This window comes from Urocitellus parryii, chromosome 5 (assembly GCF_045843805.1).
Source record: "Urocitellus parryii isolate mUroPar1 chromosome 5, mUroPar1.hap1, whole genome shotgun sequence".
Taxonomy (NCBI): Eukaryota; Metazoa; Chordata; class Mammalia; order Rodentia; family Sciuridae; genus Urocitellus; species Urocitellus parryii.
This window is the reverse complement of record NC_135535.1, coordinates 202,888,391-202,913,988: the sequence shown is the minus strand read 5'-3', so window position 1 is coordinate 202,913,988 and position 25,598 is coordinate 202,888,391. Positions and strand designations below refer to the sequence as shown.

At 51.7% G+C, this 25,598-nt stretch overlaps 1 protein-coding gene across 1 annotated transcript in view; it reads right to left on the bottom strand.

Annotated features, from left to right (window-relative positions):
• Htra1 (HtrA serine peptidase 1) overlaps nt 1-25,258 on the bottom strand; it is a 46,378-nt gene extending 21,120 nt beyond the window's left edge. The window contains exons 1-3 of the mRNA XM_026384237.2: nt 24,675-25,258; nt 2,223-2,322; nt 1,591-1,795 (exon numbers count right to left, since the gene is read on the bottom strand). Of these exons, the coding sequence (XP_026240022.2) occupies nt 1,591-1,795; nt 2,223-2,322; nt 24,675-25,161 (792 nt within the window). The 5' untranslated portion in view covers nt 25,162-25,258. The remainder of the gene's footprint in view (nt 1-1,590; nt 1,796-2,222; nt 2,323-24,674) is intronic.
• Nucleotides 25,259-25,598: the final 340 nt, after the last annotated feature.

Below are 25,598 nucleotides of genomic sequence, written 5' to 3'. Positions count from 1 at the left end.
ACAGCAGCCTGGTGCTGTTAAAAAATAAATAAATAAAATGAAAGATCCAGAATCCTGTGCCCAAACTGAGCACAGAACTAGCTCCACCAAGCAGCCACACCTGTCTGACCTCACAGGCAACACCCAGGGGAAGTTACACGACTGCCCCCCCCCCAGTCTAGGGTCTCTTCCTAGACCAGCCACAGGAGTCCAGCTGACCCCTCTTCCTCCTTCCATCTGAAGTCTAGAAAACTGTAAGGATGTGAAAAACCAGAAAACGCAATTTCACTGCACTTGGCACCTGGCAAACTAATGCTCTGTAATCAACATGACGATGAGTGGGAATTTTTGATGATCCAACAAGAACTGGATTTCGTTCCAGGCATGAAGACTTTGCTAAGAAATCTGCAAAGCAAAAATGACTGCAAGGAGACTAGCCAAACAGAAAACATCTTCTTTTTTTGTTTTTGTTTTGTTTGTGGTGCTGGGGACCAAACCCAGGGCTGCATGAATGCCAGGGAAACCCTACCACTAAGCCGTGTTCCCAACACCAAACACATTTTCAAATACAACATTCCCCAACTTGAGCTCACTCTGTCTCAGCTTTGAATCCCACTTCCTATCCCTGCCAAAAAAAAACCTGAACACTCAGAGAATTCTAATTTGAGCAAACATTGCAGTCCCTGTCCCCCACCCCCACCCCGGGTTGGCAGGTGTACATTAGCATATTAAAGGCTCTGAGAAGTTCTGTAAAGAAGAAATCCATTGGCTTTGTTCTAATTCTAATTGGTTTCCAAGGCCCCTTGGCCCTTTTCCTTTTGAGGTACTGAGAGTGAAGCCCAGGGCCTAGCACAAGCCAGGCAAGTGCTTTATCCCTGAGCTGTATACCACCCCCCCAAACTGTTTGAGTGTGAAGATGGATTGAAGCCTATCTAGTTACCCTGCAAAGTCCCCAACTGGGGAGACCTGTTTTGTTCTCAAAGTAGTTGTTTGGTGTCAAAGATGGCTCATCCTAAAACCGGGTACATTCCATGCTACATGGTGAACGTATAAGATACCCGTGGAGACAGACAAAAAACTTTTAACAGATGCCTCAGGATCAGAAATGGGAAGGAGACTCAATTACCACTGTTTATCTACTAATTTCTTTTTTTTTTTTTTTCCCCTTGGTACTCTGGGTGGAACCCAAGGATGTTCTACCACTGAGTTATATCTCTCTCCAGGGTCTGAAGACAGGGTCTGGCTAAGTTGCTTTGGCTGGCCTTGAACTTGTGATATTCCTGCCTCGGCCTCCCAAGCAGCTGGGATTACAGGCATGCGCCACCATACCCAGCTCCACCTACTTATTTCTTTACCAACCTATTGCTTTATTTTATAAACAGTTTAAATATCTGTTGTGAAACTCTCTGACCTGGAAGGAGACCGCTTTTTCCCACAGCTTTTCTGACCCCCTTCCCCTAGGCTATACTCCCCAAGGCCTCTCCCTGGGATCCCAGGAAGTCAGATCCCAGGTGCCTTTACCAGGTCTGGGTTTGGCCAAGATCTTGGCTGGGACGTCTGAGATCTGGGCTCCGCAGGTAGAGCACTGTCAGGGACACAGAAGCCGCTCACCTGGTGGTCAATCTTGATAAGAGCAATGTCCGCCTTTTCGTCTACGTCCTTGATTTTGGCTTCATAGGTGGCTCCACTTTTCAGCTCGACTTTGACCCGGTGCTTGTTGGTCACCACGTGGGCATTGGTCACGATCAGTCCGTCTTCTGACACAATGAACCCAGACCCGCTGGCCACTGGCACCTCCCTCTTGGAGAAAGGGAGCCTGGAACCAAAGGACAGAAGGTAAGCCCCCAATCCCAGATCTGTGCACCTTGCCCACCGAGGCTCTGGGGGACTGGCTCTGTGTGGCTCGCAGGAGGGGATCCCTGCTTCACACACCAGGTTTAACAGCCCAAGATGAAATGTCGTGCCAGTTTTTGCAACACATCGAAAAATTCCACTTAGAAAATATTCTTGGGGAATCTCTGCAGAGCCAGACGTTCTTAAAGCATCTGAAGGGTCAAGAATGTAGATTTAAATAGTCAAATGGAAAAATGTCCTAAGGGAGAAGCATTTATCATAAGGCAAGAATCTACTCAGTGACACTCTGACACTTGAATGCGTCTCAGAAATAGCACTGGTGTTTTGCTAAAGGCAGCATTTGTCATCGAAAGCTTCAGAGGTTAGAGCAAACAAGGAGGCCTCTTTACTTGCGAAATAACTCGATGTGAACCACCGCAGGAGCGATCTTCTCCACCACATCAGCGATGAAGTTATATTTATGGCGCAAACTGTTCGGATCTTCCTGCCCTGAGAACAAAGAAAAGACCAGGCACTTAACCATACTGTGCTTTGTGCCTCGGGGCCTGGAGGGAGATGGGTTAGAGGGAGCCCAAGTGCATCACAGCACCACCGTGCACACTCACAAGCACACACACACACACAAGCCTGCACACTCACAGTCACGCACATACACACTCAAACGCATACACACTCACACATGCACGTGCACACACACATATATTCGTACACATGCATGCATATACATGCAGACGCTCACATGCTCACATGCATGCACACACAGGTGCTTACATACATGCACACCTAGTCTCACATGAATGCTTGCACACACATATGCATGTCTCCCTTGACTCGAGGAAAGCAGCCATTCCCCAGGCTCTAGATTGAGTGAAAACTGGGACACTTCCAGGCCCTCTTGTGACTGGTCACAGTTCCCCTTCTGTAGCCTCCCCCAGCAGCACCTGAGCATCTGAAGATGGTGTCTCAGTTCCTCCCCAGCTGTGCCACCAGGGACCACAGCAACCCAACTCCATACCACTGCACAGAGGGACACTCCAGGGCCAGCCTGCCTCTCTGGAGCGTCTCCTATTGGAAGTGAGGGAGCATCTATAGACAAAGGCCCTGTCTGCCTGGCTTCCTGGTTCTAACAAGCTTTTCAGGGTTGAAATCTGATCCTTTTACATAGAAGGATCAGAAAAAGCCCTGCTACTACTAGGGGAAATCAACTAATCTGATAAATTCACAATAGCATCATTTTATTATTGCTGCTTTTATTATATTTGCTTTATCGTGTGCTACCTCAGTTTAGTTTTTTCTACCTTCTTCTGGAAGAAGAAAAAATCAGATACTGCTCCCATAGTATATTTGGAGAAACTGAGGCTTACAGGTTTTTGAGGGACTTCTCCATAGATCAATAGCATGCATATATGACAGGAAAATCTGAGCAAGGCCCCTTGACTTCACGGTTTCTCCAAATCCACAACTTCCCCACTTCGGAACTCTCCCCAGACATATCTGCTGCCCTCCTAGGTGTGCAAGATAGAAATGAGGGGATGGAAATGCTCCTTTCAAACACGAAGCCTGGTGAACATCACCCAGAGGTGGCTGTAAATAAAGCATCTGGGCTTCCTGGGACAGGCTTCCTGAGCAAAGGCTGGGCAGAGGGCAGAGTGTGACTCAGGCAAAGCCGGCAACTCCAAAGAGCTAACGCATTCTTGAGGATCTCTCCAGAAGCACAACTACTAGATCTGCCCGCTGTGGATCATTGACTCACTTCCTCTTTCTGAGGTCCCACATTGGGCAGGCCTGGGAGAACCTGCCTGCAGCAGGGCAAGATGAACACAGGGGTTCCCGGCTCAGAGGAGAAGCCGGTGTTTTCTCACTAGTCTAGAAAAAGTGACCAGGAATCTGACCTGGACACTAGAAGGCCTGAGGTCCATCTTCATTCCACAGAATGACCTCCGCCTCCATGTCCCCATCTGCAAAATAGGGCCACTGTCTCTAGAATGAGCTGCCCTAGACTCAGAGTGAGCGCAGGGCTCTTCAACTTGGCAGATGAATAAATGGAGGGAGGGGCAGCAGAGGGAGGGGCAGCAGGAAGACAGATGGTGACAAAAAGCCCTTGAGAGGTCTGAATTGTGTGGGTCAGATGACCTCTGACCTTTCGAGACCATCTTTTGGTGGACAGCATCCACAGGAAACTAAACAGAAACAACTGAACCCAAGGAACATCAATGAATTGTTCAAAGATGGCCAAAAAGCCAACCCGAGAAGAAATGTTTGGCTTCTCCAACCAGAACGAGGACTGAAGGATTAAAGGAGCACTGGCTGGGTGTTAATTCCTGATCCACTTGGAACCGGAGCCGCTGCTGCCTTGCCACACCCTGGCTGGCTCTGACCTCAGCTGCCAGTCAACTGTCCTCCTTGCAGCAGGGTCAGTCCAGGTGGGGACAGCTCATGGGTGAGGCCAGGCCAGGCAGCTCTGCCATGAGCTGCGGTGCAAGGGATGATGAGAGTCGGAGGCTGGGGAGGCTGGGGGGGCTGGGGAGGCTGGGGCATCCCAGCCACTTGGCAAGGGGGGCATGCTGGGCCTGGCTCTGGCCTTAGGTGGAGCAGAATATGGCCCTGGGCATGGTGCCCACTAGCCGTGTGGTCCCGCTGTATCACAAACTCTCAAACCCACCCCTTGTCCTGCAGGCCACCAGAGCAGCACGCACCTCAGTGCCTGCTGTGCTCCTTCCTGAGCAATGCACAGGAAGCCCTTGACCAAGCCATGCATCAAGTTCAAGAAAGAAAGAAAGGAACTGGCACAGGGTGGTCAGCAGGACAGCAGAGAAGGAGAGGGAGAGGTGTAGGTGCCACCCTGGCAACGCACATGGGTCCCCAGGCTCCTCCCAGCAGTGTCTTCATGGCCACCCCTGTGGAGGCCTGATCCAGGGGAGGCTGTAACTCACCCCACAGCCACTGTGGAAGGGGCAGGGGCTGAGTCAGCAGGAAATCCAGGCACCCAGATGGGCACAACCCAGAGGAAGGCCACTCTGGCCCCCGGGGAAGACAGATCGTGCCTCCCCCTGCTTCATCCCCTTAGGCTAGAACTGAGGCCACAGCCAGTGGCGAGGACAGGAGACCCTGCAAAGTCAAGGCCTGGCCCTTCTAACTGCTGGGTCACTGTCCTGAAGGGAACCTGGCTCTGGCTGCCATACAGTGATTGGTGTGTAACAGGCAAGGAAGGGGAAAGGCACGGAGATTGGAAAGGAGAGAGGAAACTGCCAGTGAGAGTCTTTCTGGAAAATGCTTCAGCTCTACAGACTGCTCGAGTCGGTGTGCTGACCAATGTCCCAGAAGTACAGACTGTAACCAGTTGTACTTCTAGGTATTTGTCTATAAAAAGTTGGCATCAAAATTTTTAAGAACATCAATGATGAGCATCAAAAACATTAAATACTCAGGGAAATGTTTCATGAAATACATGAGAAACTGTGCACCAAAAGTTCCCAATCATGGGCTGGGGATGTGGCTCAAGCGGTAGCGCGCTCGCCTGGCATGCGTGCGGCCTGGGTTCGATCCTCAGCACCACATACAAACAAAGATGTTGTGTCCACCAAAAACTAAAAAAAAAAAAATAAATATTAAAAAAATCCTCAAAAAAAAAAAAAAAAGAAAGTTCCCAAACACTGTCAAAATAAATCAGATACCATACTTGTGGCTTGAAGATTCATTATCTTTAAGCTATCAGTTCTCCCTAAAGAGATCTGCAGATTAAACACACTCCCCATGAATAATCTCAGCAGATATTTTTTTTTGAAATTTGAAACCAATTTCTCAAATTTATGTGGAAAGCAAAGAATCTCAAGTATGCAAAACATTCTCAAAAACAAAAACTGAATGATTTATACTATAGGACTTCGTTTTTAAACAGAAAAAAAAAATGGTAAATAACTAGGATTAGCAGAAGGATGAGTCACAGTACTTTACAGAGACAGATCTTTCCACTTACCTAATACATGTTTATCACTACCAATACTTCTTTTCTTTTTGTTCTTTTTTTGGGGGTACTATGGGGCACTTAATCACTGAGCCACATCCCTACCTCTTTTTATTTTTTGTGTTGAGACAGATTCTCACTATGTTGCTCGGGGCCTCACTAAATTACTGAGGCTGGCTTTGAATTTGCAATCCTCCTACCTTAGCTTCCCAAGTGCTGGGATTGGAAGCGCAAGCCACCACCGTGGCTCACTGTGCTGGATATTTAACACAATGAAGGACCCATTCAGAGTGGCTGGCATTTCCTCTAACTTTATGAGTTTCACGTTGCCAGGATTTTATCCCAAGATAATAACAGATTCCTCTCTCCTCCTTAAAAACTACTAGTCAAAAACACAACTTCATAAATGTGGCTTCCTTGGGGCCCACCCTCCTCGGTGGTTTACAAATACAAACACATCTTAACGACCATCAACAACTGCTAGGAAGAGACTGCTCAGTGTGGAGAAGTTCCAAAAATCACATTCCCTTGAAGAGTGTTTCCTTAAGAGTGCCAGGGGGTAAGTACAGCAACCCTCAGTGTCCACGGGAATTAGATCCAGGACCCTCCTCAGACACCCAAATCCCTGCGTGTTCAAGTCCCTTACAGAAAAATGGGGCAGAGTACTTGACACAAGCTATTCACGGCCTCCCATGTACACTAAGTGGCTTAATACAATGTAAATGCTGTCTAAATAGTTGTACTGAATCGTTTAGGGAAGAGTGGAAGGAGAACATCTGTACGTGTGCAGACAGATGCAGTTTGCTTTTGTTGATGTATATTTCTTTTTTTTTTTTTTACCTGCAGTTTGTTGAATCCATGCCAGAGGATCCTGCAGATACAGAAGGCTGACTGTATTTGACATCCATTATCACATTTAAGAACATTTGTTGCAGTGAAAATGGAAGTCACACACAGGAAGTGTGAACCCGAGAACAGACCTTTTGTGTGTGTGGTGCTGGGGATGAACCCAGGGCCTTGTGCATGCAAGGTAAGCACTCTACCAACTGTTCCCTAGCCCAAGAACAGACTTTTCTCTTTGCTTCTCTCAGGAGAATGGGCATGCATTGGATGTGTTTTAAATACATCAATATGTGTTTCATCTTTAAAGCCAACACATCAGATAAAGATTAGAGCTGAGGCAGGAGGAAAAGAAGTACATGCTTATGGTCCTAATGCCACGTTCCTCAATGTCTGCCCCAAGGTTCCCAGAACATCACAGCAAGCTCAAAAGATATTGCACGTTCTCCGGGGAAACACGAGGCTGGATATACCCTGGACACCTTGGGAACTAGCTCCAGCAGTTCAGTTTCAAATCAGATGGCACTACCTTCCTCTTTGTGATTCACACCTTTGCAAAGTTGAGTTTCTGGTGGTTGCTGTGATAAAAGAAACAAAGCACATGAAACTCAATGTTGAACTGGAGACAGGGCTGGCAGGGCAGTCCGAATTTGAGATGTGAAAGGTCATGTGGCACCTAACAGGTGCATAAATTCTATTCACGGGGACTTATAGTTCTTGAAAAATAAAGTGAAGTATTACTTTATTCTTTTTCAAATGTCTACCATGTTGTAAGGACACAAATACTTGGTAGGTTCTTTGGGACCTAACTACTAGATCAGCAGAACCCTTGAGTAGTCCATTGGGCCTGAAAGTCATGAAAAAATTACTGGGACGCTAAAGGTGATATAAATTGTGCACATTTAGGAACCTCTGCCTGGTGTCTCTGGGCTCAGTGTTTCAGAGCAGAGGTGACTGGATAGTGAAGGTCAAGAGAGCTCCAGCTTAGCGCACCCCCTTGCCCTGGGAAAGCAGAGTCATCATGCATCTTGGAGGGGAATAGTTAAGCTGCAGGTGGCAGAGGCCACAAGTCCCTTCCTCCATCACAGAGCAATTCCCTATCAGGGAAAGTAAAACTGGAGAATCATTTTATTCGGGTTAAGTGAGATGTGTTTGCATATGCTGCAGTCACTTCTGGGTCTACTTAGATGATCCTGGCTGTCCTGGTACAGATGCGGCCAGCCCCATGTAGCAGACCAGAAGTGATGCGGGGGTCCAGAGGACTGTATGTGGGTAGTAGGGAAATACGTCAGAGGATAGACCGAATTACTCCTAGCAACATAAGTAATAATGCATATAAAAATAACTGCTTCTTCTCTGTAGGAAATTTATGAAATCACGGTCACTTGGAAAGGTGATCAACGAGCCATAAATAAAGGGGAAGGGGCTACCTGAAAAGTGCAGGTGTAGGGGCTGGGGTTGTGGCTCAGCAGTAGAGCACTGGCCTAGCACATGGGAGACCCTGGGTTCGATCCTCAGCACCACATAAAAGTAAATGAATAAAATAAAGGCATTGTGTCCAACTACACCTGAAAAATAAATATTAAAAAAAAAAAGAAGACAAGTGCAGGTGTAAACTGGGCACGGTGGCCCATGCCTGTAATCCCAGAGGCTTGGGAGGCTGAGGCAGGGGGATCACGAGTTCAAAGCCAGCCTCAGCAAAAGTGAAGCACTGAGCAACTCAGTGAGACCCTGTCTCTAAACAAAATACAAAATAAGGCTGGGGATGTGGCTCAGTGGTCAAGTGCCCCTGAGTTCAATTCCTGGTACCAAAAAAAGTGCAGGGGTAATCGGGCATGTGGCACACACCTATAATCCAGCAACTTGGGAAGAGGACTACCAGTTCAAATGCCAGCCTTACCAACTTAGTAAAACTATCTCTAAATAAAATATAAAAAGCTCTGGAACCCCAGGCCAACCCTTGCACTACGACAGCCAGCAACTCTCCCAGCCCTGGCCCCTGGCCAGTCCAGCACTAGAACTAGCTCAGCTCTGTTCTCAGTGCAGTCCTTTGTCCCTTGTCCTTCTCCCTGCAAGCTGCCTGCCCTCTCCCAACCTGGCATGGCAACTGTGGCTCACAAACTCAGGAGCGTCCAGGGTGGGCAGGAAGGCCGAGCTGAACTCCAGCCCCCCACAGTCCCAGCAAGGTTAGCGAGGCTATGAAAACTCACAAGCCCCCAGTGAAAGCCACTTTGGCTTCGGAGGCAGAACTAGCATCAAACTCCTCCTCTGCCCCTTGCAGCTGGGACACTCCAGGCAGCAGCTGTCTTTGTCCACACCTCCATCTCCCTTCCTGGAACATGGAACCCTGTGACATGTAGGGCAGGTGGGGGGGCCTAAGTGACAGAATGCATATAAAACACTCATCTCATGGCCCACACTCAAGGTCATGGTCTCGGGGTTACCATGTCCTAGCTCTTAGCCCAGCACCACGTCAATGCATTTCAACACCTCCAAGAACTCATACTTCCAAAACTTCTAAGCATCTCATTTCTCCCTGAGCCTCCCCAGATGCTGTGCTCCGTCCTAATCCCCGGCATTCACACTTATTCTCCTTCCTGCCTGGGACACTTCATTCTGCCCCTCTACAGCTAGTCAAATCCCACCCAACCTTCCATATTGGCAACAAAATAATACACCAGTAAGAGTAACATTAGTTATTTATTAAGCACTTACTAGATGTCAAGCACAATGCTAGACACAGATGTGCTCTCTAATTTTTCCTGCAAGCCTCAGAGGTGGAACTTATGTCCAGTCTACAGAAAGATGGAAAAATCAGAGTGTCAAGGAAGGAAAGCACCATGCTCAGAGCCTCAGCCCTGGCAAGTAGCAGAGGCCGGAGGCCAGCCCCATCCATCTGGAGCTCCTGAGCTGGAGATTCCCGTGCTCCATCACTGTGGGATGTGCTTTGCACTTCCAGCCCAAGAAATAAGGGCCAGGATGCATAACCTTCCTTTCCAGGGAGAACAATCCCACCATCCAATTTCTCAGCAGAGTTGATAAGTAGAGCTAATTTGGAAAACAGAACACAGTGTATTCGAGGGAAAAGAAATGAATCCCCCTTTATTCACAGGGAACAGCATGTTCCCAAAATTCAAATCAGTTGCAAGAACAGATTGATCAAATCCCTGGCATTTTAATGCACTGTCCTACATTCAGGACGGGCTACATAATTTGCAGAGCCCAGGGCAAAATGAAAATGAAATTTTTGTTCAAAAACTATTAGGGATCTCAAAACAGCAACCCCAGAGCATTAAGACAGGTGGGACCCTGCTGAACATGGGGCCCGTGTGACTGCGCAGGCCCATGTCCAGGAAGCCTGCCTGGCCTGCACTGCAAGTTCATTTCATTTAAATCCAAAATCCAGATAAAGTAGCAAAAGGTGCCACACGCAGATCAGGAGCTACGGGAACTGTGGCCTCAGTCTGTGGAGCCCAGGTGCCTGTGGCCCTCTGCAGGGGCTGACACAGCACCCCGCTGCTAAAAACAGGAGATGAGGCGGCCAACCTCAGGGACCTGCAATGCTGGACAGCCCATGCCCAGCCAAGGACAGCCGCAGGAGTTCAGGCAGGCCCACCAGGTGGGGGACTCCTCAACTTTTAAATGAGGAGACTTAACTTGGTGACCTCTCAGGTCCCTTCCTGTTTTTAAATCACTTGTGATTTTTGACCTAATTTCTTCGACTTTGAACACCAGCACAGGCTTTCCAGACCACAAGCAAGGGCACAGCCCAGTTCCAACAACCGCCCGGATTCCGGGGACAGGAAAGATGTGAAGAAAACGGCCAGTCAAAAATACAGCAGAATGGGCACGGGGACTGCTCTTTAGGACGAGGGACAAGCTAAGCACCAGGTGGGTGAGGACGGCTGGACGTCTCCTTTCTTCTGCCACTTGGACCTGGCCAGAGACAGAAGCATGCAAGTTTTTTCGAATCCATCGTGCAGAGGTTGGAAATGAGGGCAACAGGAGGCGTTTGCACACTGGGAGGGCCAGGAAGCCACTCTGACCATCTGGGGACCAGGAGAGCCTGTGCTGCGGCCTCCACTGCTGTGGGCTCAAAGCTCCGCCCAGCTGCCCAGGAAAGTCTCCCTGGCCTCCTGTAGTCACTGCTCTGGGTCTCCCTGGAAAGGAAACTGTAAACAAAGAAGGCAAACACAGCAGCCCCCAGCAGGATGTTGAGCAAACTGGGAAAGATCTGTGGGACCAGTGCAGTGTATGAAGGGGTGGGGCCCATTCCACACTGTCAGGGGCACCTTCCTGCAGCCCCGCCCCAGAGGTCCAGCCTCCTGCAGTGACACCCAGAATCTGTTGCCCGAGGCGTCCTCTCATTCCTGCGCAGTCTGAGGGACACTCTCACATTCCTTTGGTCCTCCCATCAATCCCTAGCATTGCCAGAGGAGACCACAAAGACGCTACTAAGCAAATTCAGGCCCCAATCCACAGGGGACCCCCAGGAGGAAATGACACTCCTGGGACCCACGGACAAGTCCTCACCCACCTGCTCTACTCATAGTCCAGCACCTTTACAAGGGCCGGGACACAAGAGAGCAGCTGGGGGATCCACAGGTCAGCCGACCCCCACCACTCCTCCTGCTTCCCAGCACCCCCTGCACCAAAGCCCACCACCACCAGCACGTCGGATGGGGGGTGCACTAGCAGAAACAGAGCTACAGAGAGGTGGGAACAAGCAGGCTGCAGGCCAGGGTAACCGACACCAAGTGCCCAAACTGGCCAGTCACTGGGGTGAGGAAGACAGGACCTGGAACACAGATCTTTACTCAACACTGGGTCTCCCCTCAGGACTTTTCGTGTCAAGATGGAATTCGCCTCATCTCTCTGGCTGAGCATAGGCACCTGAGGGCCAACCAGCACACCTGTCCCAGGAATGGGTGGCAAGCCGAGACAGGACCAGGAGACAGGCAGTTAACTACTGTGCTGCCTGCAGCTGGGGTGGGGTGCTGGGTGCATCCAGGGAGGGAAAGGGGGATGAGTCTTCCCCTAAAAAATGCTCCCTTTGTGAGGTTTCTTGCTGAATCTGAGAATGGCCTGAGAAGACAGGGGCGGGGGGGGGGGGGAGCCGGATGAGCAGGGAGGGAGAGATGGGCAGGGAGCAGAGCAGGACTTCTCCTCCTCCTTCTCCTCCAATGGGGCTGGCCACCTTCTCCCTGCAGGTCCAGGGGACATCTATCTGAACCAGTCGCGAAGCGCAAAGGGATGGATGGGGCCTCCTGCTTGCGAGAGAGTTTGCCTGGGGGAGGAAAAGCAGAACCCGGCGAGTGCCGGAGATGCCCCACAAGACCGCTGGCTGCATGTGTTGGGTTTGGGTGGCGGGGCTCTGTCTACGCCACTCCATTAAATTCCAAGGAAACCCGTCAGCAGCAGCCAGAGTCGGGCTCAGGGATGGTCTGAGGCGTGGAGACGCTGAAGCAGAAGTGACACCTTGCACATTCCAGGAAACCAGACCCCCATCCTAATCCGTGCCGGGGCTGTAGATTCCAGGGCGAGGGGCCCCGGGGGCACAGAGGAGCCCAGGCAGAGCGGTCTCCTAGAGCCCTACGGAGACTGTGCCCAGGAAGGACACAGGCATCACCGAGCTGTGGCCACAGTGGCCAGCTGAGGTCTAAAATCAACGTGAAAAGCCCAGGCGCCATCATCATCATCCCCAAGTCCAAGGAAGAACATGACAGAAAGATGTGGCCCCCAGTGTCCCTTTGGTGTCCTGTCAATCTTCCCACAGCCAGTGGCCCTTAGAGCCGCTCTTGCTAAAATACAGTGAATTCCCAGGTAGTAACAGTCCTTTTCCCTAAGATTAAAAATTGAATAATGGGCAGAGACCCGCCCTGTCCTTTGCATAGAAAGAAACAGAACTCAAGTGACCTCTTTCTTTCCTTTTAATGAATAAAGGAGGAAGAGGGGTGGAGCGGGAGCCTGGCCTCCGTCTCCAGCCCACACTGGCACTTCCAAGAGCTGGCGGCACCTCTCTTTCCGGGGCAGTCTCCCAGGCGGCTCCGGCTCCGAGGGGGAAGGCTCAGCCGACAGCAGACCTCAGGCCGCGCTGCCCCGGGTGGCGCGCTGAGCAGGGCCTGTTTACAGGGCCTGGGCCAAGGCTGCAGTCGATGGCGGCAGGTGAAGGGAAGCAGAAGGATCACCCAAACAAGTCTAGGACAGTCTCCCTCAAATAGGCGCATCAGGAACCAGCTTTGGGGGCACCTGGCCAGCTGGCTGCCAGCCCCTCACTCTGCTGTGACTCACAAGCTCAGCCCCGTTCCGCAGCTTTGGCTTTACTGGGAAAGGGTGCCTTTTCCAGACCGAGTCTCTGCTCAGAGGTGCCTGCCATTGAAAAGCTGCTCCTCAGTTTCAGTGGCAAGGAGAAAAGCATTGTGACAGTGACCCTTGCTTGCAGCCTGTGTGGAATGCTTGGCTTGGGTCCAGATCCTTGCATTTGACTGACTTTTCTGGCCTCTTTTATGTAGTAGAAGAAAGTTTCCCATCATGTTCCCCGAGCGGTGTGCGAAGGCCCCACATGGTGCATCTATTATCTTTGGGGAAACAGCTGACTGCCCAGTCTGCAACGCCATCAACAGTTCCTCTTGATAAGCATCTGGCTCCGGTCCTGACCTTCACAGATTTCTCCACTGGCCTCTCTTCCTGCCAGGACTCCTCGGGTTGTTTTGTCTGGGGCTGCCCAGGCACTGCGGGCCTAGGAGGCAGGGCCAGTAGAGGCTGCTCGCCTGGGGGCAGAGGGAGGGTCAGGCTAGCCCCAGGGGAGAGGAGATGAGAGCAAGCCTCGGCCTCCAGGAAGAGGCCAGAGCAGTGCCCCAGGCCCACTTGCCCATGAGCTGCCCCAGGAGGCCCATGAGGGATCACAGAAGCCTCAGCAGACACCAGAAGGAAATTCCGCCTCAAGCAAGAAGAGTGGACCCGGGACCCAAGACAAGCCAGTTCCCTGCTCTGGGCCTCAGTTACCTGGTCTGTCAGATGAGGGGGAAGGCCAGACCACTTCCCACATCCTTTCCAGAGCCAAGAAAAGCATATGAGCTAATGAATCCCAAAACGGCATTTCCTCATGTTTTTGCTCTCCCAATACAAGGTTCCCCCCCCACCCCCGCACAGAATGCCCTGATATTCAATGGCATATTCAATGGCCGTCCTGGCCGGGCTCCGCTGTCTTCTGACAGGACCCTCAGCACTGCCTCGGCAGTTTAGGCGTCCAGGGCTGGTGTGAGGCTCCACAGCAGGGAGACGCAGCCCTCCTAAAGCCACAGTGAGCCTTGAGAACAGGCTCAGTGACGGGAGCCAGTCCCAGAGGACCAGCCGCTAAATGAGGCCAATGACAGGAAACATCTAGAAAACACAAACTCAGAGACAGGAGGCTGGCTAGGGCCAGGCAGAGGGGAAGAATGTCTTATTTATCTGCTTGTTGGTTTCTTTATTTAGTGTGTTTGTGGCACCAGGGATTGAACCCAGAGGTGGTTACCACTGAGCCACATCCCCAGCCCCTTTTTCTTATTTTAAGACGCTTAGGGTCTCGCTAAGTTGCTGAGGCTGGCTAAGAGTTTGAGATCCTCCTGCCTCAGCCTCCAGAGTCTGGGATTAGAGGTGCACATCATCACAACCGGTGACTTACATCTCAATGAAGTTACTATGAAATTAATGTTAGTTTTGTTTTACTTTCTTAGTGTAATTACTAGAAAATTGAGTTTCTTATGTGTGGCTCCCATTCTACTTCTAAGTGTACAAAACATTTGAATGGGGCTGGGGATACAGTTCAGTTGGTAGAGTCCCTGCCTTGCATGTGCAAGGACCTGGGTTCAGTCCCCAGCACCACAAAACAAACAAGCAAAACATTTGAATGAACATATTCTTCAAAATAAACAAAACCGTCTGGCCTCCTCCTGCATCCTGGACAGCGATGGCATCCTGGAGATTCCTTGCGAGAGTCCCTGAGCTGGGCATCCAGGAACTCCAGCTCTGACATGTCCTGCCTCATGACCTGGGGCCTGTATCTCCCCTACTGAGCCCAGGCACACTGGACCTGACAGCCACACGAACCCTCCCGGGTCAGACAGTCTGTGATCACAGTTCTCCCTAAACCCAGGTAAAAGTGAATGTCCAAAGTGCTCATTCTGCCCAAACATCGCTTATCCCTTACAGAAGATGAACCTCAGAATAAAGGTAACTTTGAAGACCAAGAAAGTAACTAAGTGAATGCCTGGTTTGGACCATCATTTTCCATCTATCCCAGAGGGTTTCCCTCAAGGATTTTTCTTATTGACCTTCAGTGACTTAAGAGGTTGAAATTCTATAACTGATGGCAACAAATATTGCCACAACCTTCTGGAAAATAATTTGGCAATTCACAAGTAACGTCCTTCCATCCAGTTACTGCACTTCTCGGTGTCCACCCTAAGAGAACGACCCAAGAAACTTAAGTAGCCATGAACATGACTGTGCGTGCCTCTGCACTGTTGCCCCGGCCCAAAGGGACATCAGCAGGGATCACTACCCAAACGGTGGCAAAGCTTGGGACAGAAATGAGGATGCTGCTGGAACACTAGTGGTGGAAAATTCACAAATCTTTTCCCTTCTTTTATCTTTGATGTGTTTAGATGATATTTCTGACTTTTAAAAAACGGACACAGTACAACATGCTGTCAGGTGCAGGAACGCGCTTCCCAGGATGGCTCAACAGTGTGGGGAAAACAAAAGAGCCTTTAGGCTAAGAGGAAAAACCTGGCAGATTTATCCCAAAAGAAACCTAACCAACCACAGGCTGAAAGCACTGTGCCTCACCTCGTTGGATTAACCTTGTGTCCACCATGATATTTCTGCAGGTTGTTTTGCCTGCAGCAAGAGCACTATAATTACCATCCCAGCCTACACGGGTGCTTCCAACCCCCCAGGGGAGAAGCCAATCATAGAATTGCTTTACATTCATCTTTCAACCCAGAGAACAAAAAGTTATTTTGGGGGGAAAAAAGCTATCCTCAGCACCATCTTGAAAAGGGAGAGTAAGTGAAGATTCCCGCTGTCCATCACGCCTTGGGGAGCGTCCTCTCCCAAACACCCACTGCTCCTGCAGGAAGAGGCAGCTGGGAGGGGCTGTGGGAGGGGCCCCGGGTCAGGTGCCCCAGGCGCCCATGGATGAGCTGTGCCTCTCGTTCCCATTGGGTGCCTCAGTTTCCCATCTTTGAAGTGAGTTTGGGCTCTAGGACCTGCAAGACTGTCTACACTCCAGTTTTAGGCACATCTGCCCTACAGGCAGGTGGTGGCTTTGGCTAGCTACCACTTCTGTCGGTGCAGGGAAGGCAGCATCCTCGTCCACAAGGTCCAGGAAAGCAGGAAAACGAGGAGTTGATATGGGAGACGTGGAAAGTGAGAGCTGTGGTGTTTTTTCAGAGGATGAAGGGGTTCTGTGGTGGCCGACGATGACTGTTCCAAGGGGACAGACTGCAGATGCTTAGGGAGAGCAAAACCTCAGTGCACAGGGCCCTTGGGGTTGTCTCAAGTCTCCACCCTTCCTCCCGCATCTCCCGGACAATTACCTGGGTTTTCCTGCTGAGTTTTGGCCAAGGGGAGCTGAACCATATTGAGTTATACTTTTCAGAGCCAAAAATCTCAGACTGGTGGAGAAATGTCCGGCTAGGATCTGAGGCATGTCAGCTCAGGCCATTTCCTGACCAGCAAATGTTAAACAGAAACTTGGCCTGAAGCTGGGAGTGGTGGCACACAACTGTAATCCCAAGAACCCAGGAGGATCACAAATCCAAGGCCAGCCTGGGCAACTTAGCAAGACCCTGTCTCAAAATAAAAAGGACTGAGAATGTAGCTCAGTGGCAGAGTACTGCTGGGTTCAATACCAGTACCACAAAAACAGAAAAAGAAGAAACTCAGCCTGAGAGGACACTATGCAGACACAGCCTCCTGATGGGGAGCGTGCCCTCTGTGACGCTGGCTCAAGACAGTTATGTGCTCCGTATAGTGACTGGGATGCTGTGTTTTGGAACAAAGTGTTTTAGTATTTTGCCCTTGGAGATGATGGTAGTGAACCCTGCCTTTGACCTTCCTGAGCTACCACATCTCAGTAGGACAAGAGAACACACCTGCTACACTCTGAGCGTGTCCCCAAGGGTTGGTGTGTTGTAAACCTGGGCCACAGGGTGGCGATGTTGGGAGGTTGTGTGGAACCCTTAAGTGGCAAGGCCTAGTGGGATACAACTGGATGATGGGGTGCTGCCCTGGGATCCTGGTCAGCTCTTGCAAGAGGCTTGTTATAAAAAAGCAGGCCTTGGGCTGGGGATGTGGCTCAGCGGTAGCGCGCTCACCTGGCAAGCGTGCGGCCCGGGTTCGATCCTCATCCTCAGCACCACATACCAACAAAGATGTTGTGTCCGCCGAGAACTAAAAAATAAATATTAAAAATCCAAAAAAAATAAAAAAATAAAAAAGCAGGCCTTGGCCCCTCCTGGTGTGTGTGTGTGTGTGTGTGTGTGTGTGTGTGTGTGTCTCTGGCTTCCTGTGTGGTCATGTGACCTCTTCCTTTTATATGCACTCCTACCATTATGCCACCACCCACCATGAGTTCTTCACCAAAGCCAAGCATACTCTGGCTGGCACTATGCCCTTGAACCTTGGGAACTGTGAGCTAAATAAACATCTTTTCTTTTTAAAGTACTCAACCTCAGATATTTCATGATAGTAACAGGAAACTGACTACGACAGTGCCCAAAGGAGACCTATGCCTGGACACCTAAGAAGCATATCATTTTCCATCCTTCCAGCTCCATTCTTGGTCCTGGTTCTACCTGGAGTCCTGGAAGAGTCTAGCCAACTAGAAGTCCCTCTCCCTTGCACTACTCAGGAGACCTCAACGTCCCTCTTGGGCAGGCAGAAAAATCAGTGAGGATCCGGTCCATCTGAACAGCGCAATCATTCCCCTACATCTACACAATGGCCAGTGGACACCTGTCCTCCATCTAGCAGGGAGCAGTCACCAAGACTGAGCTCTCCGACAAGCTTAAAGGAAGAGAAATCATGTAAAGTACATTCTCAGACCACAGCAGAATTAAAGTAGAAATGAATAACAGAATTGATGATGGAAAACTATCCAGAGGTGAATCAACACTTCCAAGCAGCACTGAGGCAAAGAAGTCTCAGGGACAGTTCCCAAGTGAGAGGACTTGGGGTCAAACCCTGGTCTGCCTCCCTCCGCCTACTGGCTGAGTTAGGTGAACCTCCCAGAGCTTCATCCACCCTGGGGCTGGGTAGCCCAGATGGCACCTCTCCCTCCCTGGGCAGCTGAGGGAAGAACCAGGCAAGATCTGGAACCTGACGGTCAGTGTCCAGCTCAAGAAAGCACATGGAGATGACAGCTCTTTGGTCACTGTCCTGCATGGTGGCACCTCCCCCATCCAGCCTGTCCTGGGAATGTAACACTCCCTTCCCCACGTAGCACCTTCCACGCCAGGGAAAAGCAGAGTGACCGCAGAGCCTGCCATGGCCCACATCCGGTGGGCAGCCATCTGCCTGGCAAGTCCAAGTGGCAGAACTCTGTGTCTGTCCCAGTGCAGTGACTGCCACTTACAATGCTGGCACCAGAGCTCATCTCAATCACGGGGTGTGAGATGACGCGAGTGCTGGACAAGTGGGCAAAGTCTTGCCCCGCTGGTGTGCAGGGGAGGAGAACACGGCTCCTCGTGCAGGCAGGCCCACCAGCTCCCCTGGCTATTGCACAACTACTGAAGAAGATGCTCCTTAAACTTCAACTATTGCACAAGGCTCTGACTCATTAAGACGAGGTTATTCAAATTTGGAAATGATCAGAAATTCCAGCCACAATCCTAGGCCCTCGGAGACGTTCATGTGCAGGGAGACGTGGTTCTCCCACGTGGAGGCACCAGCTACAGCCCTTCCAGGCTGTGGAGGGCAGTGCTTATGAAATGTGCTTACATGACAATTTGTCCTAGGAATTTAAAATTGCAGGGTACTCGTGGGCTCCCGGCCCAACTTTTCCTTAAGTTGTGACGAATTTTTCCCTGTAAGGAATTCCCAGAGCACGGGAAACCAAGCCACTTGTTGTCCCAGAAGACCCCAGGGCTTCTCCAAACTGCCATCCCCGGGGAGTTACAAACTCCAGAAAGGGTTAACAAGATGACAGCTGTAAAACCCCAGGTGTCCCAGACACTGGGCTCTTGATTCAAGGGAAGCCACATACTTCTTGGATCTCCATCAGAGTAAGACAGACAGTGGAATCTGACTCGCTCTGCCCGGGGACCTTCCGAGGTAGGAACTGGAAATTCCAGGCCAGCCTCCAGGACACCTGCCCCGGCTCCCCTTCTCGATGAAGCCTTCCTCACCAGCCCACCCACTCACCCCGGGGAGAAGAGCCGTTCTCCCACTTCTGCCCTGGGCTGGCTGCCCTGGCAGTCCTGGGTGACGGTCACAGTGGCTGTTACAGCTCATACAGCTGCTGATGGAGCTCTAGAAAAGCACCAGGCACAAAGCACTTCACGAAGCGCGCACAGGCTCACTGGATTTCGTTAGTGCTGATGAGTGCTTTACAGTTGACATCCAAGAAGTCACACATCCTCCAAGTGGTGCCCAGACTCCCAAAGCCCAGCCCTCAAGCTGGGCACCACACAACCTGTGATGAGCACCATGAGATCAGGGACACCGGGTCTTACCCTCACTGCCTCTACTGGGTACATTTCAAGGCACAGTAATTATTCAACAGATGTTCTGAAAGAATTTAGAAATGGACCTCACGTCACTGAGCCTGAAAGGTGAACTCTGCACCCATCCATCAGTGACAGACAGGCCTCTTCCTTGCCACTCCTTTCTGTCCTGAGGTATGTTGTCCTGGCTAATGTCCTCCTGTGGTTTTAAACACACATCACTGAGCAGAGCTGAATCACACCAACTTCCCCACCACTTCTGGGAGTCTTTTGAAAAAGTACTCAGAATGGCATTTTCTCTTTTCTCTTTTAGTGGCAGAGAAGGTGGAAAAAGACAAGCCATGCTGGCTCAGTAGGAGACTCACTCCAGAGGACCAGAGGCAGTCCAGCCCCAGGCCCCAGGGAAGGACACCAGGCCCCAGAGCCTCAGGTTCTTGGGGGTAGACATGTGACCCACAGTCTCCCAGGGACTTCCAGCAGCCAGCACAGAACCAAAGTTCAGGACAACCAGGCTCTAGATGGGTCACATCCATTCAGTGCCAACCTTGGCTTTGACAGTTGTAATTTTCAAAAACGGAGTAACTCTTTGGGCAACGCACTCAGCCTTCAAAATAAAAAGGCCGGGGCTTGGATCTCCTCTGAGACTGATTTTCTTACAAGAAGCACAGGCCATTCTAGCTAGAAGGGACCTCAGAGATCAGCTGGTCCAGTCCTCTCCTTGCTGAGAGCTCAGAAGGAGGAGCTGGTCATCGGTCAGGTAACCACCCACAGAGACCAGGGCCAGGTGTCAGCCCTCGGGCCCTGCCATCCCAGCTGGTCTTCCAAGGAACCTCAACCCCTGCCAAGCTTGATTTCTCCTTCTTATTAAGCTTAACCAGAGCTATTTATTCACTAGAAATATAAGCTCATGGAAAGTCTGATTTCTGAATCCAAGGCACAAAACTTGTCCAGGATCACGAAACTCCAACCCTACTCAGAATCCAGCCCCGCTGTGCTGAGGCTGTCTGGCCACCGTGAGCTCATGGTCCGGCCATAATCACCTACAGACTGCAGTTATTTTAAGCTCCAATGCAACTATTGACAGCTCTCCTGGACAGAATGAAGTAAATCAAATGCTTGGCTTTTGATCCTGTTAGCTTACTAATTTTATGAACACTTAATAGTTTTTAACTCTTTAGTAAAACCATCAGAGCAATAAAAGTAGATAAGCATCCACAGTGAGCAAAGTCTTTTATATTAAAATTTTCAAGTTTCAAATGACTGAAACCTGGAAACTCAAAGCTTTCTACCAACCCTGCCCTAAAATGAAACCTTGGCCCTTGCATGCTTATTTCTTAAACGGCAAAAGATGTGTTTGAAGTGCAGATGGTGGAAATGACCCTCTAGCAGATGCTGCACTTGTGGTGATGGAGGCTGGTACCTCCCCGACCGTGTCAAGCCTAAGCCTCCAGGGCAGGGGCTTTGTTTTATTCCACGATGTCTCCCCCATGTTCAGCAAAGTGTCTGGTCCTCAAATAACAATGATTAAGGTTCAAGGAACCCATAAAAGAACCACTTAAATAGAGTCTACAAATGGTGCGAGCCTTGGAGAAATAAAGCAACTGTCTATTCTGTGACCCCCATCTTCAGAGGCTCTGGGGCGAGTCCAGGACCCGGCAACCCCTGAGAACCTCCAGTGCAGGGGTCCCCTGGGCATCCTCCTCCTGCCTGAGGCTTGGAGACTCTAGGCTCATCGGGGCCACCATTGGGGATAATGGGCTTGTCTGGACTGTGTACTAAGAGGAGAAATGAACTGGGCTTCTACGGTCTGGGGAGTCTTTTTCGGAGCTCCTTCCTGGCTTCTCGTCCACTTAGCAGAGACATGCTGTGCCACACAGTCCTGGCTCATCTTTTGGAATCTCCAGGGATCCAGAAGGGCCTTTTTCTCTCAAGAGCAGCTTGGGGTCTGGGACTCTAGTTTGGAAATGATTTAACTACAGCCCCTTCTAGTTTGCTTCTCCTTGGCAGGGCTACAAGAATGGCAACTGAAGAAAACCTTGTCCTCAAAATCCTGCGCCTGCAGAGGGAGAGCTGGGATCTGTCCTGCTTAAGGCCACAGCCATCTGGAACACTGTTTATCTCAGCTCTTAGCTGTGGCTTAGCTGCAGTTGGCTTATAATCGCTGCTGCTCTGTCGACAGCACAGAGTGGGGGTTATGAACAGAGCTCTGGAACCAGAAGCATGGGTCCAAGTGCAAGAAAAGGCACTGCTATGTGATTGTCACCCAGCTGTGACAGGGGAGAGTATAGCAAAACCACTGTTAGGAGGATGAAGAGTCGATTAAAAATGCCCAGAGCAAAAGAAGCACGAGCTGTACATGAGCCCTTATTATTATTATCCTATTCTTAATTGCAATTCTACCTTTTCCCCGTACTTTCCTAACCACCATAGCACATGACAAATGCCTGTTCTCTGCTATAACTATAGTTTTCCAAGGAGACCCTGCCAGCAGCGATGAGCTCTGAAATTGATGGTTTGCCTTCATTTCCAATTCCATAATTAGAGATGTTCTCTGAGGTCTTTATTAAATAATTCACAGACAAAAGTGCTTTATTTTGAATGGTGACACTTCCTCCACCCAAAGGGCCACCAGGACATGGATGGCTCCCCTGCCCAAGGACCTCTCCTCTGACAGCATCCCCCCTCTCTTCCCCCACACACTGCCCAGACAAACCCTCCTTTGAATTCCTGTGATCCTGGACCACCCTTATGGCAGAGTGCTCCCCACCCTGCCCCATCTTCTACCCAAACAGCACCTCCCTAAAGGCCTCTGTGTCCACCCATCTAGAGCTGCACTCTGGCCACCCTTGCACCAGAACAGGCGGCCAACTCTCCTCATTCACTACGATGTCAACTGACCTACCCTGGGCACCAGATGCAGAGAGCTGGAGCGGGGCTTGGGCTGAACAAAGGTCATTGGCACCCAGGCTCCCGTCCTGGAAATAACTCTGGGAAGTTAGGGCAGAGTGTCAGATGGGGAGCAAGGGGCAGAGCAAAGCAACGCCTTCCACTAGCAATAGGATGGCGACGGGTCTCCAGCACCTCCTATTTACGCACTCATTCATTCATCCATCCACTCATTCATCCACCCACGTATCGATTGGGTGCTTTCTATGTGCCAGGCAGACAGACACACAAACAGTGTCGGACATGTTACAAACTCAATAAATATTTGCAAAAGTAGGAGGGATGGATGAGGCCAGTGTTGCACCCCTTCTGTCTCCCTCCAAGCTCATTCTTCTGTGTCTGTCCCCACCCTAGTGCATTGGAGAACCGCTGGTAGACAGAGGGCCAAGGAGGGACCTGTTTCTCTCCAGAGGCAACTCAACCAAACAAGTATTTGGACTCTGCCAACTCCAGAGCTCCTTAAGTGACTCGGCTTCAGTGGCCATAAATTAGGCGGTTCACATGGTGAAAGTAACTCAGGACCCCGTGCAGCCAGACTACAAACAGTCACAGCTGCCTTGTTTTGACCAAAATACGCTTTCCTAACGTTGTCACTACACACTCAGGTTCTGGCAGGAGCCCAAACTCCTCAACCTCTGGTATTCTCACTCCTCCACTAGGCTAGTCCCCCGCCAGGCTTTCTCTGAGCTGCCAAGAACGTCATTGTACATGACACAGTCCCTCTTCCTCCATCCAGGGACTCTGATCACCCAGCCCGGATCATTCCTGGCCCTCCCCAAATGTCCACAACCCCGATCCATTCCCCACTTCCCAAACAAAACTATGGCTCTACTCAGGCTGCTCCACGCCCCAGATATAGGGAGCACCCCTGGATCCCTTCCTCCTGGAAAGCCCCCTCCCAGGGCTTTGATGTGGCCCTAAGGCTGGCTCTGAATAAGGCTATCTGGGTTCACATTTCAGCTGAGTGCCCTTGGAGAAGTGATTCAACCTCAGCCTCACTTGTGTAAAACAGGAAGGGGAGGCAGAAGCTTCCTGGGGAGAGGCTATCAAGACTGAAAGCGTCTGGGGCGACTCACCTGGCAATGGACTTGCACTCCGAAGGTGTACCTTCTCCACACCCCTCCCTGGCCCTCAGATCACTTGTCTCTGAAATAATTCTCCTCTCCTTAAAGAAGCTGAGTTTCCTGAGGGCTGAGGTTGGGCTCTGTGCTCCCGTGTCAGTGGATGCACATCCTCTGGCCACTCCCTGTACCACTCTGGCACCCTCCTCTCCATGTGAGCCATGCTGTGCCAGGTGGTCATGCTCCTATAAAGAACAGTCTAGACCCTCAGTCCTGCATGCTCCCATCCCTCTCTCCACATGCATGCACTGAGAAGGTGACACCAGGTCTGGGCAGCAACCCGGTGGCTGTGGCCAAGTGCACTGCCAAGCCCAGCTGGCCAGTCCCCACACCACTGTACTGGCTGGGGCTGAACTCTGTATTGTTTTTCCACATGGCATCTCTTCATGGAGACACAGCATCTCTCCCTAAAGTTAGGACAGGCATTTCTCCACTGTCCTCCCTGCCCCCCCACACACACACACCTCCTGGGTCAGAAGGGGTCTGGATACAGACAAGCTGAATGAGGGAGAGCCGGTCATTTTCCTCCTCATCCCTAGCCCATCCTGCCTCTGGCTCTGCAGATTTCTGATCCAGCGCTGGAGTTTAGTTTATTCAAAGGAAGCCGCTTTCACTTTTTTTTTTTTTTTTTTTTTGGCTCAAAACAAGCGAGACAGGCAGCGACAGTGCTGAAACGTCAGTGGGACTAACACAGTCCTTCCCGGGGAGATCATTTGGGGAAACTACGGGCAACGCTGTTTCTTTCCAAAAAAAAGTTAAAACTTTTTACTGAGAGGAGCCATGAAAAAATTGCTGCATGGGTAATTTCAAAGCTAGGAGGGGAGCAGAGAATAGAAGGAGGGAAGCAACCGAAATAAGTTTGTGGTCCCAAAGCCGCTCAGTCCTCAACTTTCCCTCCTTATGTTTACACTCCTGTATTTTTTCCAGGGGTCCCGGGTGCTGTGGTTCCGCGCAGGGCATCCAGAGGCAGGCCACCGGGCGGGATGCCTTGTCACCCTGGCCCGGGGCTGCCGGGCAGAGCGCGCCGAGAACACGCCAGGCGCCGACCAACCCCGGGCCGGGCGCAGCGCTCGCTTCCGAGGGAGCCCGTGGAATGCTGCCATCCCAGAGCCCTACCCACCTCTCCTGACGAGCGGGCGCCCTGAACACCCTACAACGCTCCGTTGCCCCTCAGCTGGCCCATTTATCCCGCGGGGAAGGCCAGGGTGGAATGGAGGGACGGGGGAGCTGCCCGGTAGCGCAGGGCGGGAGGGGTACCTTGTCCGCAGGCGCCTCGCTGTAGGACGATGACCGGCGGCTGGTGCAGCCTCTCGGAGCGACGGCTGGCAGCGCGCAGCTGGCACAGGTTGGCGTAGGTTTTGGCGTCGCTGCCGCACACCGGCTCGCTGCTGGCACACACACAGAGCCCGGCCTGCGACCGCCGGCGCACGGTGGCCGAGGCGGGCACCCCGAAGGACACCACACACTGCAGCCCCTCGCCGCAAGGGCCCTCCTGCAAGCCGCACGCGGCGCCCTCGGGGGCGCCACACACCTCGCAGCAGCCGCACGCGTCTCGGACACGACCACCTTCGCAGTTGTCGGGCGGCGGGGCGCAGCGCGCGGGCTCGCAGCGCTCGGGACAGCCAGCAGCTGGCCCGGTGGCAGCAGGCGCGGAGCGGCCGGCCCGGGGAGGCAGCGCCCAGGCAGGCGCCGCCAGCAGCAGCAGCAGCAGCAGCGGGAGGAGCACGGCGCGCAGGGACTGCATGGCGGATCCGACGGCGGCGGGCTGGACCAGGGCCGGAGAGGAGCGCCGGAGAGAGCGCGGGAGGGCCTCGGAGGCAGCGGGTGCGAGTGCGCGTGGCCGCTCGGCCCAGCCTATTGGCCTCCCGGCGGTGACGAGCCGCCTTAGGAACGGGCTCGGCGCCCGGGAGGGGGGTTGGCCGCAGGGAGGGCGGGCAGCTGGCCCGGGACCGCCCACGTCGGGGAAAGGGCGGGCGCGCCGGGACAGGGCGGGTCCGGGCGGCGCGCGGTCCTCCCGCCCGCGGGGCTCAGTTTCCCCTTCTACGCGTCCCTGTGTTCTCCTTCCGCGGGTTTTCGCCGCGATTCGCGATCTTAAAACCAAACCAGAACGACAGTCTGTCGAACCTCCCGGGGCCTCGCGCGCGGGCGCCTGGAAAAGTTCCCGCAGGTCTCCCGGCTGCG